Below are 12,651 nucleotides of genomic sequence, written 5' to 3'. Positions count from 1 at the left end.
GCAGGCGTGAGAGCCATTCTTTGCATGTCTCTGCTCCTGTCCATTCTGTTCTGATGACACAGCTTAACTTTAGGCTGCAGTATTGATAGCTCAGTCTTTGTTTAGCTCTGGGCCTTGGCACCCCTGGCTTCTTTTGGAGTTGTGGCTAGAAGTCCTCAAAGGCTTCCTGGCTTGTCGTGCAAACCTCGTATCTTTATATCATACATCTCTGGACTGCAGAGGTGTGACTGTCCAACATCACCATGATTTAGCACTATCTGGAATAACCTGCTTCTCCAGTCTCTGACTCAGCTAGTTCAAATGTCTGCAGTATTTCCTCTCATTCTCACCCACTGGGACACTAAGACCCACTCCACTAGCAGAGGGGACTGGTAAATTAGAGCTGAATTACATACAACTCCCACCCGCCAGAAAAGCCCCCTAACTGCATGTTACAAGCTATGGTGTAAAAGTCCTTCCTTGTAAGAGACAAAACAAAAATTCCAGAGAGCCATAAAGTTGCTCAAATTCTGACCCTGAAATTCTACTTCTAGACCTAAGGAAACAATCAGAGATACAAAGAATTATGTAAAAGTTATAAACTGTAATATTATTTATGAAGTGGAAAAACTAGAAATAATCTAAATATCTAACAAAGAACAATATTATGTTTAAATTATATGATATGCAGTGATTTAAAATGTTTTTGAAGCAATTTAAAGACATTCAAGGTCTCATAGCATCGTGCTAAATGAACATAGTGGAATGTCAACTCTATACATTAAGGATCTAGGTAAGGTTAAGATGTATATATTACGTGCATCAAAAAAGATCTGAAGAAAATCTCAAAACCATCACCAGAAGCTTTATTTTATTTTATTTAGTTTTGAGGTGGAGTTTCACTCTTGTTGCCCAGGATGGAGTGCCGTGGCGCGATCTTGGCTCACTGCAACCTCCGCTTCCCGGGTTCAAGTGATTCTTGTGCCTCAGCCTCCTGAGTAGCTAGGATTACAGGTGCCCGCTATGACGCCCAGCTCATTTTTGTATTTTTTAGTAGAGATGGGGTTTAGCCATGTTGGCCAGGCTGGTCTCAAACTCCCGACCTCAGCTGATCCGCCCGCCTCAGCCTCCCAAAGTGCTGGGATTACGGGCATGAGCCACCATGCCTGGTGTAGAAATTTTCACTTAACGTGAAATTATGACTAATTTATTTTCCCAAGTTATAAAAGCGAGTATATATTACTTTTGTAATCCGAATTTAGTAGTTTTCTAAAAGTACTGTCTACCCCACAGCACTGCTTGATGTCTTCTGAGTGACTCCAAGGAGACTAGTCTTTTCTATTTTGGCTCTTTCCATCTTTCCATTTTCATCGATCACTGTCTCCCACATACTGCTTTCCAGCCACATGGAACCTCTCACCATTCTTTCCACACAACAGGCCTTTTCATCACTCTGTGCCTTGGCATGTGGTGCTCCTTCAGCCTGGAATGCTCCTTACTCTCTTCCATACTCTTTTCTTCCAAATGCACTTCAAATGCTAGTTTCAGGTTCCTGAAGACACAATGAGTCACTCCAGGTTCTGTGCTCTGTAGTTGTTTTATACCTGCTCCAGCATTTATCATGTGGTCATGTGACTCATTTACAACTTGCCTTCCCCACTAAACTGTGAGCCTGTCTTAGGGTAGGTGTATTATTTACTGTTGTATCACAAAGCCGACTATGTGCTAGGTAGTGGAGATACAACAGTAAACAATACATCTAAATACACTTATTTAACATTCTTATTACAAAGAGTGCTAAGTAAGTTAATTTAAACTTTACTGTTACCTCTTGTTCAAAAAGAATCAAAGGCCAGATGCACTGTCACACTCTTGTAATCTCAGCACTTTGGGAGGCCAAGGCAGAAGGATTGCTTCAGCTCAGGAGTTCCAGACCAGCCTGTGCAACACAGTGAGACCCCATCTTTACAAAAAATTTAAAAATTAGCTGCACATGGTGGCATGTGCCTGTAGTCCCAGCTACTCGGGAGGCTGAAGTGGAAGCATCGCTTGAGCTTAGGAGGTTGAGGCTGTAGTTAACTGATCATACTGCTGCGCTCCAGCCTGAGTTATGGAGGGAGACCCTATTTCAAAACAAAAATAAAAACCAAAAACAGGCGGGGTGCAGTGGCTCATGCCTGTAATCCCACCACTTTGGGAGGCCGAGGCAGGTGGATCACCTGAGGTCAGGAGTTCAAGGTCAGCCTGACCAACATGGCAAAACACCATCTCTACTAAAAATACAAAAATTAGCCAGGTGTAGTAGTGGGTGCCTGTAATCCCAGCTACTTGGGAGTCTGAGGCAGGAGATTCATTTGTACCCTGGAGGTGGAGGTTGCAGTGAGCCGAGATCACACCATTGCACTCCAGCCTGGGTGACAAGAGCAAAACTCTGTCTCAGACAACAGCAACAACAAAAACCCCCAAAAGAATCAAACTACTGACTTAATAAATGGATGAATGAACTAGTGGCAAGGTTGACTACAAAAAAAAAAAAAAAAATTTTCTGTGGTTCTTGGCATCCAAGCTCAGAAAAGGAATGATGTTGGAAGTAAGCTCTGTGAAAGACTATTATGCAGACCTGAAAATGAGATAATGTTGTAAATACCAGCAAAAGACATCCTGCCCTAGATGGCATGTCTTTGGAATTTTGAATTTTGTACCTCACTGCCTGATCATGTCAGGAACTATAAAGGGCCTAAGATTTGATTTTACTTGATTTACAAAGGCTAGTAAGTTAGGGTTTGCCACAAGGAGGTGCTGAATCTGGGGGACAAAAAGAACATGAAAGGGCTCCCCGGTTCCACCATCTCCTGAGATCGAATGTGTTCCCTCTCCAGGTGCTAGGGTCTCTGTGGCCATGCAGTTGGTATGTCCCATCCAGTAGCCATGTCTACACTTTTTCTCCAGTCATGCCGTACTTGCATCCAGGTATCTTGTCTGGAAGGGTCAGATGTAAGAGGGACAGGGGCATTTTTGCAAAATTAAGAGAACCATTATATCCTATCTTGGCCTGTGTAGAACCCTGTAGAGGGATCTAGAGAACAGTGTACTAAACTAAGTAGTCATTATTGTCATGATATAGGACCATGTTAGTCCAGTCTAACTGAACCAGAATTAAATTTGAATCCCCTAGGCTGTCTTTTGGCAAGTAGTCGAAGGTGTTGTCTCCCCAGGGACATCTGAAGGGTATACTAACCAGGCTGGCCTGAGGATGCTGTTAGGGAAAAAAAGATGCATCGTGTTTAGCAATAGTCAGTGTAGAATCTTGAATCTTCAAAATAGATTCTATAGCTCTCCACCCTTATGGTCCAGATTATCACCTAGGAGACCAAGAGGAGATGAACTCTTTCTGGGGAAGGGTGCATTTAGTGACCATACTGCCTTACTAAGGTGTGCAGTGAGAGTTAGGGTTAAAGTCAGAAATCTTTTTGAGTTGATTTTTGAGAAGGCCTTTCCAATGTTCAAAATGATAGCAGATACCTGCAAATGGGAGCGTGAAATGTCCATTGAATACCTTGACTAGTGGTCCATTGCTGAATGGCCTTTGCAATCCCTTCTCCCAAGTCTCACAGGGGTGATGTGAGCCAGATAGATGTCACACATGCAGGGAGTTGTATTACAGGAGGGGAACACTGAGCTCAGGGACTCCACTGCTTTTATAGCAAACAGTAAGCAAGCTTGCTCTTCGTCCCGATGGGAGACATCCTTTCATGTTTCAAGGTTGCTTGCTGCAACCTAACCATGAGAAATGTCCTGGATAAAGAGTGGTGAGAGCCTTGCATTCTTGGCATACTTAGCAAGGTGTGTAGGAGTATAAGAGCCTCGTGGAAAGGAGACTCCCCATAGATACACTCTGTGAAATGATCAGTGCTCTCACATTCCATGCCAATGACCAATACTTATTTAAAAAAAAAAAAGTTGATCAAGTAATTTCAATGAAAGAAGAGGATCTCTTGAAGTAATAAAAATCACTCCCTTAATTCATTCTTCTTTTTTAGTGGCTTCTATCTAGTGTTTTTTCAACCATAAAATATTTTTTCTTTAGGCTCTCCAATTTTCTTCTAAAACAATAAAAGTGTCTTTCATGGGCCTCTGATGACTTAACTTCCTTTTTTTCTTAGGTAGTCTCCTGAAAGCAAACACAGCATGGTTATTATTTATGAGCTGCAAATTATCACTACAAATGATTCATTCATCCATTTATTATTCCACAAACATAACCAGGTGACTGCCATGTGCTAGGCACTGTGCTAGGTACTGGAGATATAAGGGTGACTGGATAGTTGAAACACAGTTCCTGCCCTCATGGAGTTCATTGTCTAGTAGGGGATATAGGCACATACAAACATCAATTCTATTTCATGGTAGTAAGTGCCATAGTAGAGGTATTTGAGCTGTACTGGAGTATGAATTGGGTTCCCATGCAAAAAAAAAAAAAAAAAGGATGAATAATGCATATGACTGGGCAAAGGGAATAGGATGAGAGAGAGCTCATGAGAATAAAAGAAACTGCTGCCCTCCTCTGCTATATGTATTCTATGACCTAGACTTAAAACTGATTACAGCCAGCTGTAGTGGCTCACATCTGTAATCCCAGCACTTTGGGAGGCCGAGGTGGGCAGATCACGAGGTCAGGAGATCAAGACCATCTTGGCTAACATGGTGAAACCCCGTCTCTACTAAAAATACAAAAAATTAGCCGGGCATGGTGGCACACACCTGCAGTCCTAGAAACCCCATCTCTACTAAAAATACAAAAAATTAGCTGGGCATGGTGGCACGTACCTGTAGTCCCAGCTACTTGGGAGGCTGAGGCAGGAGAATTGTTTGAACCCGGGAGGCAGAGGTTGCATTGAGCCGAAATCCCACCACTGCACTCCAGTCTGAGTGACAGAGCGAGACTCTGTCTCAAAAACAAAACAAAACAAAACAAAACAAAACCTGATTACAGTACTTGATGTACTTACTTTTTAATGATGGGGTCTCACTATGTTGCCCACACTGGACTCAAACTCCTGGGCTCAATCAATCCTCCTGCCTCAGCCTCTTGAGTAGCGGGGGCTACAGGTGCACTCCACCATGCCAGGTAGCACTTTATTATTTTTGAGACAGAGTCTTGCAGAGTAAGTCACAATACATGCTTAAGATTCTTTTTTTAAACTGAGGACCTGGCTGGGTGCAGTGGCTCATGCCTATAAGCCCAGCACTTTGGGAGGCTGAGGCAGGCAGATCGCTTGAAGTCAGGAGTTTGAGACCAGCCTGGCCAACATAGTGAAATCCCATCTCTACTAAAAATACAAAAATAAGCCGGCGTGGTGGCAGGCGCCTGTAGTCCCAGCTACTCGGGAGGCTGAGGCAGAAGAATCGCTTGAACCTGCGAGGCAGAAGTTGCAGTGAGCCGAGGTCACACCACTGCACTCTAGCCTGGGCGATAGAGTGAAACTGTGTCTCAAAAGAAAAAGAAAAAGAAACACAAAATAAACAAAAAACAACTTAGGACCTAGAATTAAAGATGCTAACATTTTACCATTGTTATAAATGTGACTCTCTAATATATTTATTTTAAAAACAATCCTGCCTTTTTTTTTTTTTGAGACACAGTCTCGCTCTGTCACCCAGGCTGGAGTGCAGTGGCGTGATCTCGGCTCACCGCAACTTCTGCCTCTCAGTTCAAGCGATTCTCCTGTTTAAGCATCCCGAGTAGCTGGGATTACAGGCACCCACCACCACACCCGGTCTAATTTATGTATTTTTGGTAGAAATGGGGTTTCACCATTTTCCAGGCTGGTCTCAAACTCCTGTCCTCAAGTGGTCCACCACCTTGGCCTCCCAATGTGGTGGGATTATAGGAGTGAGCCACTGCACAAACCTGATTAATTTGTGTGACAGAAGTCCCATAGCATCCTTTTCCTAATTATTGTTTAAAGGTTTTCTTTAGTTAATAGTCATGCTCCTAGAATCCTTCATAATACAATTTTTAAATGGTCATAATTCTTTTTTTTTTGAGACATGGTCTCACTGTGACGTCCAGGCTAGAGTGCAATGGTGCTATTTTGGCTCACTGCAACGTCCACCTCCTGGGTTCAGGTGATTCTCCTGCCTCAGCCTCCTGAGCGCCTGGAATTACAGGTGCCCACCACCACACCTGGCTAATTTTTGTATTTTTAGTAAAGACAGGGTTTTGCCATGTTGGCCAGGCTGGTCTTGAACTCCTGACCTCAAGTGATCTGCCTGCCTTGGCCTCCCAAAGTGCTGAGATTATAGGTGTGAGCCACCCCATTTGGCCTGTAATTCTTTACTTCCCAAATTTTCTACAGTGATCACGTATAATTTTTTTAGACAGAGAAAAGTATAATTTTTTAAAAAAAGGAGTGAAGGAAATAAAAGATAGTCTTAAGACAACTGGCTCCTGAGTGGATATCAGCCTTGTCCATCCCTCCTGATCATTCAGCCATTTCCAAGATAGCTGTCCCTTCCCAGAGCAATGGGATATTAACAGCATGATGCCAGCAGTGCACTTCTAACCAGGGCACATGCTTTGGAGTCTGTGGAGTTTTTGTGGCCGTAAGCAAGAATACTAACCTTTAGTGCCAGCCACATAATCTACATTACAGTAGTCAGGCAATTTCTCTGGTCTCTTCTGGGGAATCAGCCCTGAGCCCTAGCTGACAGGTTAAGAGCCTGGCTTCCTGAGAGCCAAATTGCCCATCTTTCTAATCTGATATTTTGGTTATTTTAATTAGATAATTAACCTGGCTCTCTCTGTCTCTGTTCTGCTGTCTGCTCCTGCCCTACAATTCTGAAATGGAGCCTCCTTCAAATCCTGACATCTGTTCAGGAAAGGTCCAATAATGCAAAATGTGATAAAATGAGGCATATCTGAAGGGTCCAGTAGTGCAAAATCCGATAAAATGAGGCATGTCTGCATGTAGGTATATAGTTTCTGTAATGGTACTTAATTTCTCAACTGGCCCTTTAAGATTCAGCTCTCTGGAGCCTTCCCTGACTCTGCTAGGCCAAAGTAATTCATTTATTTGTTCATCAAACATGTACTAATTGCCTACCCAACATTAGATACCATGTTAGGTAATGGAGAAGGAGAATGATTAAGACAAGATTCTTGCCTTCCAGAGGTTCACAATCTAGAAAAACAAAGAACTGTAATGGGGATAATCATTAAGGTATGCATAAAATACACACACAAGTGGATAGAAGCCCAAGATCTGACTTGGGTCTTTAACGATGATTAGGAATTTGCCGAATAGATGTGAGGGACAGGAAGGAAACTGGAAAATATTTTAGGCAGATAGGACAGCATGTACAGAGGCATGGAAGGCAGAGGCTATATCTTAACCAGCTCTGCTTCCCTAATTTATCTAGGATAGTGCAGGGCACATGGTAAACACCTCTGAATATTTGTTGAAAGAATGAATGAATGGCTGCTTTTGTTACTAGAGGCTTCTATTTCAAAGGAGTGTTTACACAACTCCAGTAAACTTTTTAAAATTTAAATTTAGATTAAAAATATCTAAATACAAACACAATTTACCATTTATTAAGCTCAACTCTCACCACTATAATACCCAAGCTAGTTCTCTATGAGATCTTTATTCAAAAATGTATAGACACAGAGGGGGAATACACTATACACCAACAAAGTGGCTGCCTGACTCACAGTTAATTCCTTTTCCTGTAAAATGTCTCTTTACATAGGGTCGACTCCCAGCAGCCACATCTCTGTCTTTTTACCCTGCTGTATCCCTCCCTCCTTCCCTATCCTGCCCCACCTACATAGCTGACCAATACAGGGGTAAACCATATGACCTGAAACTTGCCAAATCAGGGTCCTAAGAGAAATTAAGGGGTATTATGGGAGGCTTAGCCATGATATCAGCCAGGAAAGGAAATGGTTTGCTATGAGACAGAACAAAGCTGACTCATTTAGAAGTCAAGACAGAATCCTAGCAGTGTTCCAGTCCTTGAATCTACCTTCCCCATGGCTCAGCTGCACCCTGTCCTTCCAGTGGCTATGTAAATAACCTCAGCATCCTTCCAATAAATTCCTCCTTTCTGCCCTAGCTGGTTTGAGTTGGATCTCTGTTACTTGTAGTCGGAAGACCTAACTAATACAGGAATGTAGACAGGAACTAGGAGGCTAACTTACCCAGGCTCTCTGTGGCTTCCACACAGACACTAGGATACATGCCCTCAGTGTAAGTTGCCACCAGAAGATACAGATGGGTCTTCACGACAACCACACCAGTGTTCTCCTGGATAAAGAATAAAAGAGAATATTCTGCTCTTGGTTCTAATAACAGGACCAGTGGTCATGCTCCAGCTACGTTTTTCACCATTTCCTGATTTCCGTGTTCCATATATTTATATGTCTGCTTTTGGACTGTCCACTCTTTTCCACCAATTTTGTTGCCTTTCCTCAAAAAGTTGCAGACTGTTATAATGGTAGATGGATTTTGAAAAAGTTCTGCAATTGATTATCATATACTCCATCCCAATTAGAACAACTGATATAGGCCGGGTGCGGTGGCTCCTGCCTGTAATCCCAGCACTTTGGAGGGCCAAGGCGGGAAGATCACCTGAGGTCAGAAGTTTGAGACCAGCCTGGCCAACACGGTGAAACCCCATCTCTACTAAAAATACAAAAATTAGCCAGGCGTGGTGGTAGGCGCCTGTCATCCCAGCTACTCGGGAAGCTGAGGCAGGAGAATCTCTTGAACCCAGGAGATGGAGGTTGCGGTGAGCCGAGACCATGCTATTGCACTCCACCCTGGGCAACAAAAGTGAAACTCATCTCAAAAAACAAAAACAAAAACAAACAAACAAAAAACAAAACTGATGTAATGGAAAGGTCGTACATTTTGGAATTGGACAGCCCTGGGCTTGAATTTCTAGTGCCTCCATTTTCTGCTGCATGAGTAAGGGTTATTTAACCTTGTTAAGCCTCAGTGTCCTCATCTGTAAAATGAGATTATAGATTATTTAGTTTATAATGTGGATGAAGCAGCATGCCTAACCCATAATATAGGGCATCCAATGAATGATTTTCATCTCCTTCATTCCTTATAAGCAACATAGAGCTGAATTTTTTTTTTTTTTTTTTTTTTTTTGAGATGGAGTTTCACTCTTGTTGCCCAAGCTGGAGTGCAATGGCATGATCTTGTCTCACTGTAACCTCTACCTTCTGGGTTCAAGCAGTTCTCCTGCCTCGGCCTCCTAAGTAGCTGGGATTACAAGTGTGCACCACCATACCTGGCTAATTTTATTTTTAGTAGAAACAGGGTTTCACCATGTTAGCTAGGCTGGTCTTGAACTCCTGACCTCAGGCGATCCAACCACCTCAGCCTCCCAAAGTGCTGGGATTACAGACGTGAGCCACCGTGCCTGGCCACTGAGAGATGTTTTAAGCGCAGAAATGATTATCTTTTTTTTTAAAGGAGGATGCAGAGTATGAAGGCTGGGCTGTATTGGAAAGAGTTCAGGCAAGGCTCAGTTAATAGATTCCGGAATGAACACTTCTCAAAACCAGGCTCTTGATAGGACTTTCTTTCACATATGTCTTCCTGGCACTAGACTGCTATCTCAAGACAGTGGCTCAAGACATTAATGGATTTAATCTGTTTTACAGAGAGGCTCAGGCAGGGCAAGGAAACTTGGAGGCAAATTCTTTTCTTTTACTCAGCTCTCTTCAAATCTTGAGCACTCACATTTTTGGCATAAAGAGAATATTCATCTGCCCGGACACATCTGTAATCCTTTTCCTTGAAATACAATCCTTCTCTTCGGGTTTGCAAAGGGTTCTTGGCAAATCCATTCACCAGTGTTCGGACATCACTGGGCATTACCTGGAGAGGTTACATAGTTAGAACAGGAGTCAGCCAACTGTGGCTGGTGGCCAGCCAAATTTAGCCCACTGTCTGTTTTTTATGGCCTGCAAGCTAAGAATGGTTTTCATGTTTTTAAACGGTTGGGAAAAAAAAATCAAAAGAATAACACTTCGTGACACAAATTATATGAAATTTGAACTTCAGTATCCATAAATATAAAATTTTATGGGAACACAGTCACATTCATTCTTTTATGTATGGCTGTTTTTCCTTTACAATTGCAGAGTTGAGTGGTTGTGACAGAGGCTCTATGGCCCTGTGCTGTAGTTTGAATCTCATGTTGAAATCTGATCCCCAACATTTTGGGTGGGGCCTAATGGGAGGTATTTGGATCATGGGGGCAGATCACTCATGAATAGACTGATGCCTTCCCTGCGAGGTGGGGGAAGCTGTCAGTGAGTTTTCACTGTATTTGTTCCAGGAGAGCTGGCTGTTAGAAACAGCCTGGCACCTCTCCACTTGCTCTCTCTTGCTTCCTCTCCCCCACTGTGATCTCTGCACATGCTGGCTCCCCTTCACCTCTGCCATGAGTGGAAGCAGACTGAGGCTTTCACAGATGACCAATCTTCCAGGCAGTAGACCTGTGAGCCAAATAAACCTCTTTTCTTTATAAATTACCCAGCTTCAGATATTCCTTTATATCAACAGTAAAAAGACTAAGCCTAGAAACCTAAAATATGTATGTAGCTCCTTACAGAAAAAGTTCATTTAAAAGTCATGTCCGGGCTCGGTACGGTGGCTCACGCCTGTAATCCCAGCACTTTAGGAGGCCAAGGCAGGTGGATCACCTGAGGTCAGGAGTTCGAGACTAGCCTGACTAACATGGTAAAACACCATCTCTACTAAAAATACAAAAATTAGTCGGGCCTAGTGGTGCACTCCACTACTCGGGAGGAGTGCACTCCAGCTGGAGTAGCACTCCAGCTACTCGGGAGGCTGAGGCACAAGAATCGCTTGAGAGGTGGAGGTTGCAGTGAGCTGAGATCACGCCACTGCATTCCAGACTAAGCAATAAGAGTGACATTCCGTCTCAAAAAAAAAAAAAAAAAAAAAAAGTCATGTCTGCTTCATGTTTGGAAGAATAGAAATAACAAGTAAACCAAGTCTTATGTCCAAACTTGTTTTTTCTTACATTAAAACCTGGTGATGCTACACACAGGCTCCGCTCCTGGATTTTGATGAGGGCTGCACTGTCCACGTGCTTGGTTCCCAAGAGGGTGTCTAACAATAAGGTCTGCAAATGGCTCATGTTCCCTCAACTCTGAAAGGGAAAGTGCAATTGAAGCCATTGACTCTGGCTAGCTTTTAAAACGCATGTGAATACAAATGTCCTTAGGACACTTCAGACAGTTCTAAGATCAGCAAGTGTACTTTGAAAAGATACAGAGTGAAAACGGTGGTCCATCATTCAGGGCCCACCAATACCCAAAGAGGAAAACAGAATCAGAGAAAAATCACAGCTCACACTGAGTATGTTACGAAGCTGAGTTTGGAAAATCACAGCCTCATGATTTTCTGGCTATGTCAATGGTTTACATCAGCATCATCTGGGATTTAAAAACAAACATTGTACACTGAGAAAAACCCTGTAAAATAAAAAATAAAAACAAACAAAAAACAAAACCCAGGATGGAGAGCTACTCCGCTAAGTTAAACACGACTAAAAGAGATATGCGTGGGCATAAACCCACACATTCCCCTCCCGGTGACCCGCATCAGCGCCCACTATGAACGCTGATCAACATCCCAACGGACTAAAAACACCTTGAAGGCACTTAAACCCACATTTCCCACACAAGTCCCCAAGCCTTGGACCCCCCTCATCAGGACCTCCGGCACAGGCGCCCCTTTCCCGCCACTGCCTTCCAGTGGTTTGGTCCCCGAGCAGGACCTTAGGCGGGGCAGGGTGTGGTGAGCGGTGAATTCCCCAGCACCGAGGACTTGAGGGAGCGGACGCCACCCCGCTCTCTGGTGCTCCGCAAGGGAATGGCGACCAAGGACCCGCCCGTCAACCGACACGGTTGCGGGTGGGTGGCGGCGGCGGGATTGGCCGGGCCTAGCGCCGGTCACCCAGAAGCAGGGACTCCAGCCCCTTCCGCAAACCAAGACCCGCCAGCTAGAGCCGCCGCCCAATCCCCTTTGGGCCTGAATCCGTCCTCCGCCGCCCTGGCGCCGCCCGCGCGGACTCGCTGTAGAATCCGCGGCGGAGGGGGCGAAGGGTCTGCGCGGCGCTGCGTCCGGGGGACAGTGGGCGCCAACATTCGCGCGTTCCGCACACGCGGGCGGGCTCCCTTCCAGCCGCAGCCGGACGACCCCGGAGCCGTCGGGCCGGGCCGGAGTGTGGAGCAGGGCGGCCGCGGGCCTGCTGGCCTTGGGAGGGCAGAGAGGTGCCTGTTGCGGCCGGCGATCTCCCTGCCAGGCCGGGCGGTCCCCGCGCACAACGCGCCTGCGCGGGAGGCCCCCAGCCCGGGGTCTGGCGTGGAGGCCGCAGGCGGCCAGCCTAGGGGGTGGGAGGAAGGGCCGGGAGTGGGCGCGGTGGGCGAGAGCGGGTGCGGACGCTGACGACATCTCCGTCGCACCCGGGCCTCGAGGAGGACTTCAGGCCGCGCAGAGCTCGAAGACTTGTACAGTATGACCAAAAGCCCCTCCCTGCCTTCTCTAAGTAGCTCAGCCTGTGTTTCTGTGGCCGGAAAGTTGCAGTTCTCCCCACTCGAGGCCACCAAAGTCA

The 12,651-nt window shown here is 45.0% G+C and overlaps 2 protein-coding genes across 2 annotated transcripts in view; one reads left to right on the top strand and one right to left on the bottom strand.

Annotated features, from left to right (window-relative positions):
- Nucleotides 1–3,909: 3,909 nt before the first annotated feature.
- On the bottom strand, nt 3,910–12,114 carry PFN4 (profilin family member 4). Its single transcript, XM_023229985.1, has 5 exons — nt 11,754–12,114; nt 11,056–11,184; nt 9,744–9,881; nt 8,186–8,291; nt 3,910–4,150 (listed from the first exon to the last, which is right to left on the bottom strand). The coding sequence occupies exons 2-5, from the start codon at nt 11,170–11,172 to the stop codon at nt 4,122–4,124; spliced, it is 390 nt and encodes a 129-aa protein (XP_023085753.1). The 5' UTR covers nt 11,173–11,184; nt 11,754–12,114; the 3' UTR covers nt 3,910–4,121.
- Nucleotides 12,077–12,651, top strand: part of FAM228B (family with sequence similarity 228 member B) — a 51,367-nt gene continuing 50,792 nt past the window's right edge. The window contains 1 exon segment of the mRNA XM_023229984.2: nt 12,077–12,552. The gene's annotated coding sequence lies outside the window, so the exon portion shown is untranslated.

The sequence above is a fragment of the Piliocolobus tephrosceles genome, chromosome 15 (genome assembly GCF_002776525.5).
Source record: "Piliocolobus tephrosceles isolate RC106 chromosome 15, ASM277652v3, whole genome shotgun sequence".
NCBI classification, from domain to species: domain Eukaryota; kingdom Metazoa; phylum Chordata; class Mammalia; order Primates; family Cercopithecidae; genus Piliocolobus; species Piliocolobus tephrosceles.
The sequence above is the reverse complement of the archived record's forward strand: the minus strand, read 5'-3'. Positions and strand labels throughout refer to the sequence as shown.

What these genes read in the sequence shown, in the direction of transcription:
- PFN4 (XM_023229985.1), bottom strand. Translation starts at nt 11,172, where the DNA reads ATGAGCCATTTGCAGACCTTATTGTTAGACACCCTCTTGGGAACCAAG. An exon ending in TAGCATCACCAGGTTTTAAT is followed by an intron (nt 9,882 to 11,055) that starts GTAAGAAAAAAC and finishes TAACCTCTCCAG; the next exon opens with GTAATGCCCAGTGATGTCCG. An exon ending in ATTCTCTTTATGCCAAAAAT is followed by an intron (nt 8,292 to 9,743) that starts GTGAGTGCTCAA and finishes TTCTTTATCCAG; the next exon opens with GAGAACACTGGTGTGGTTGT.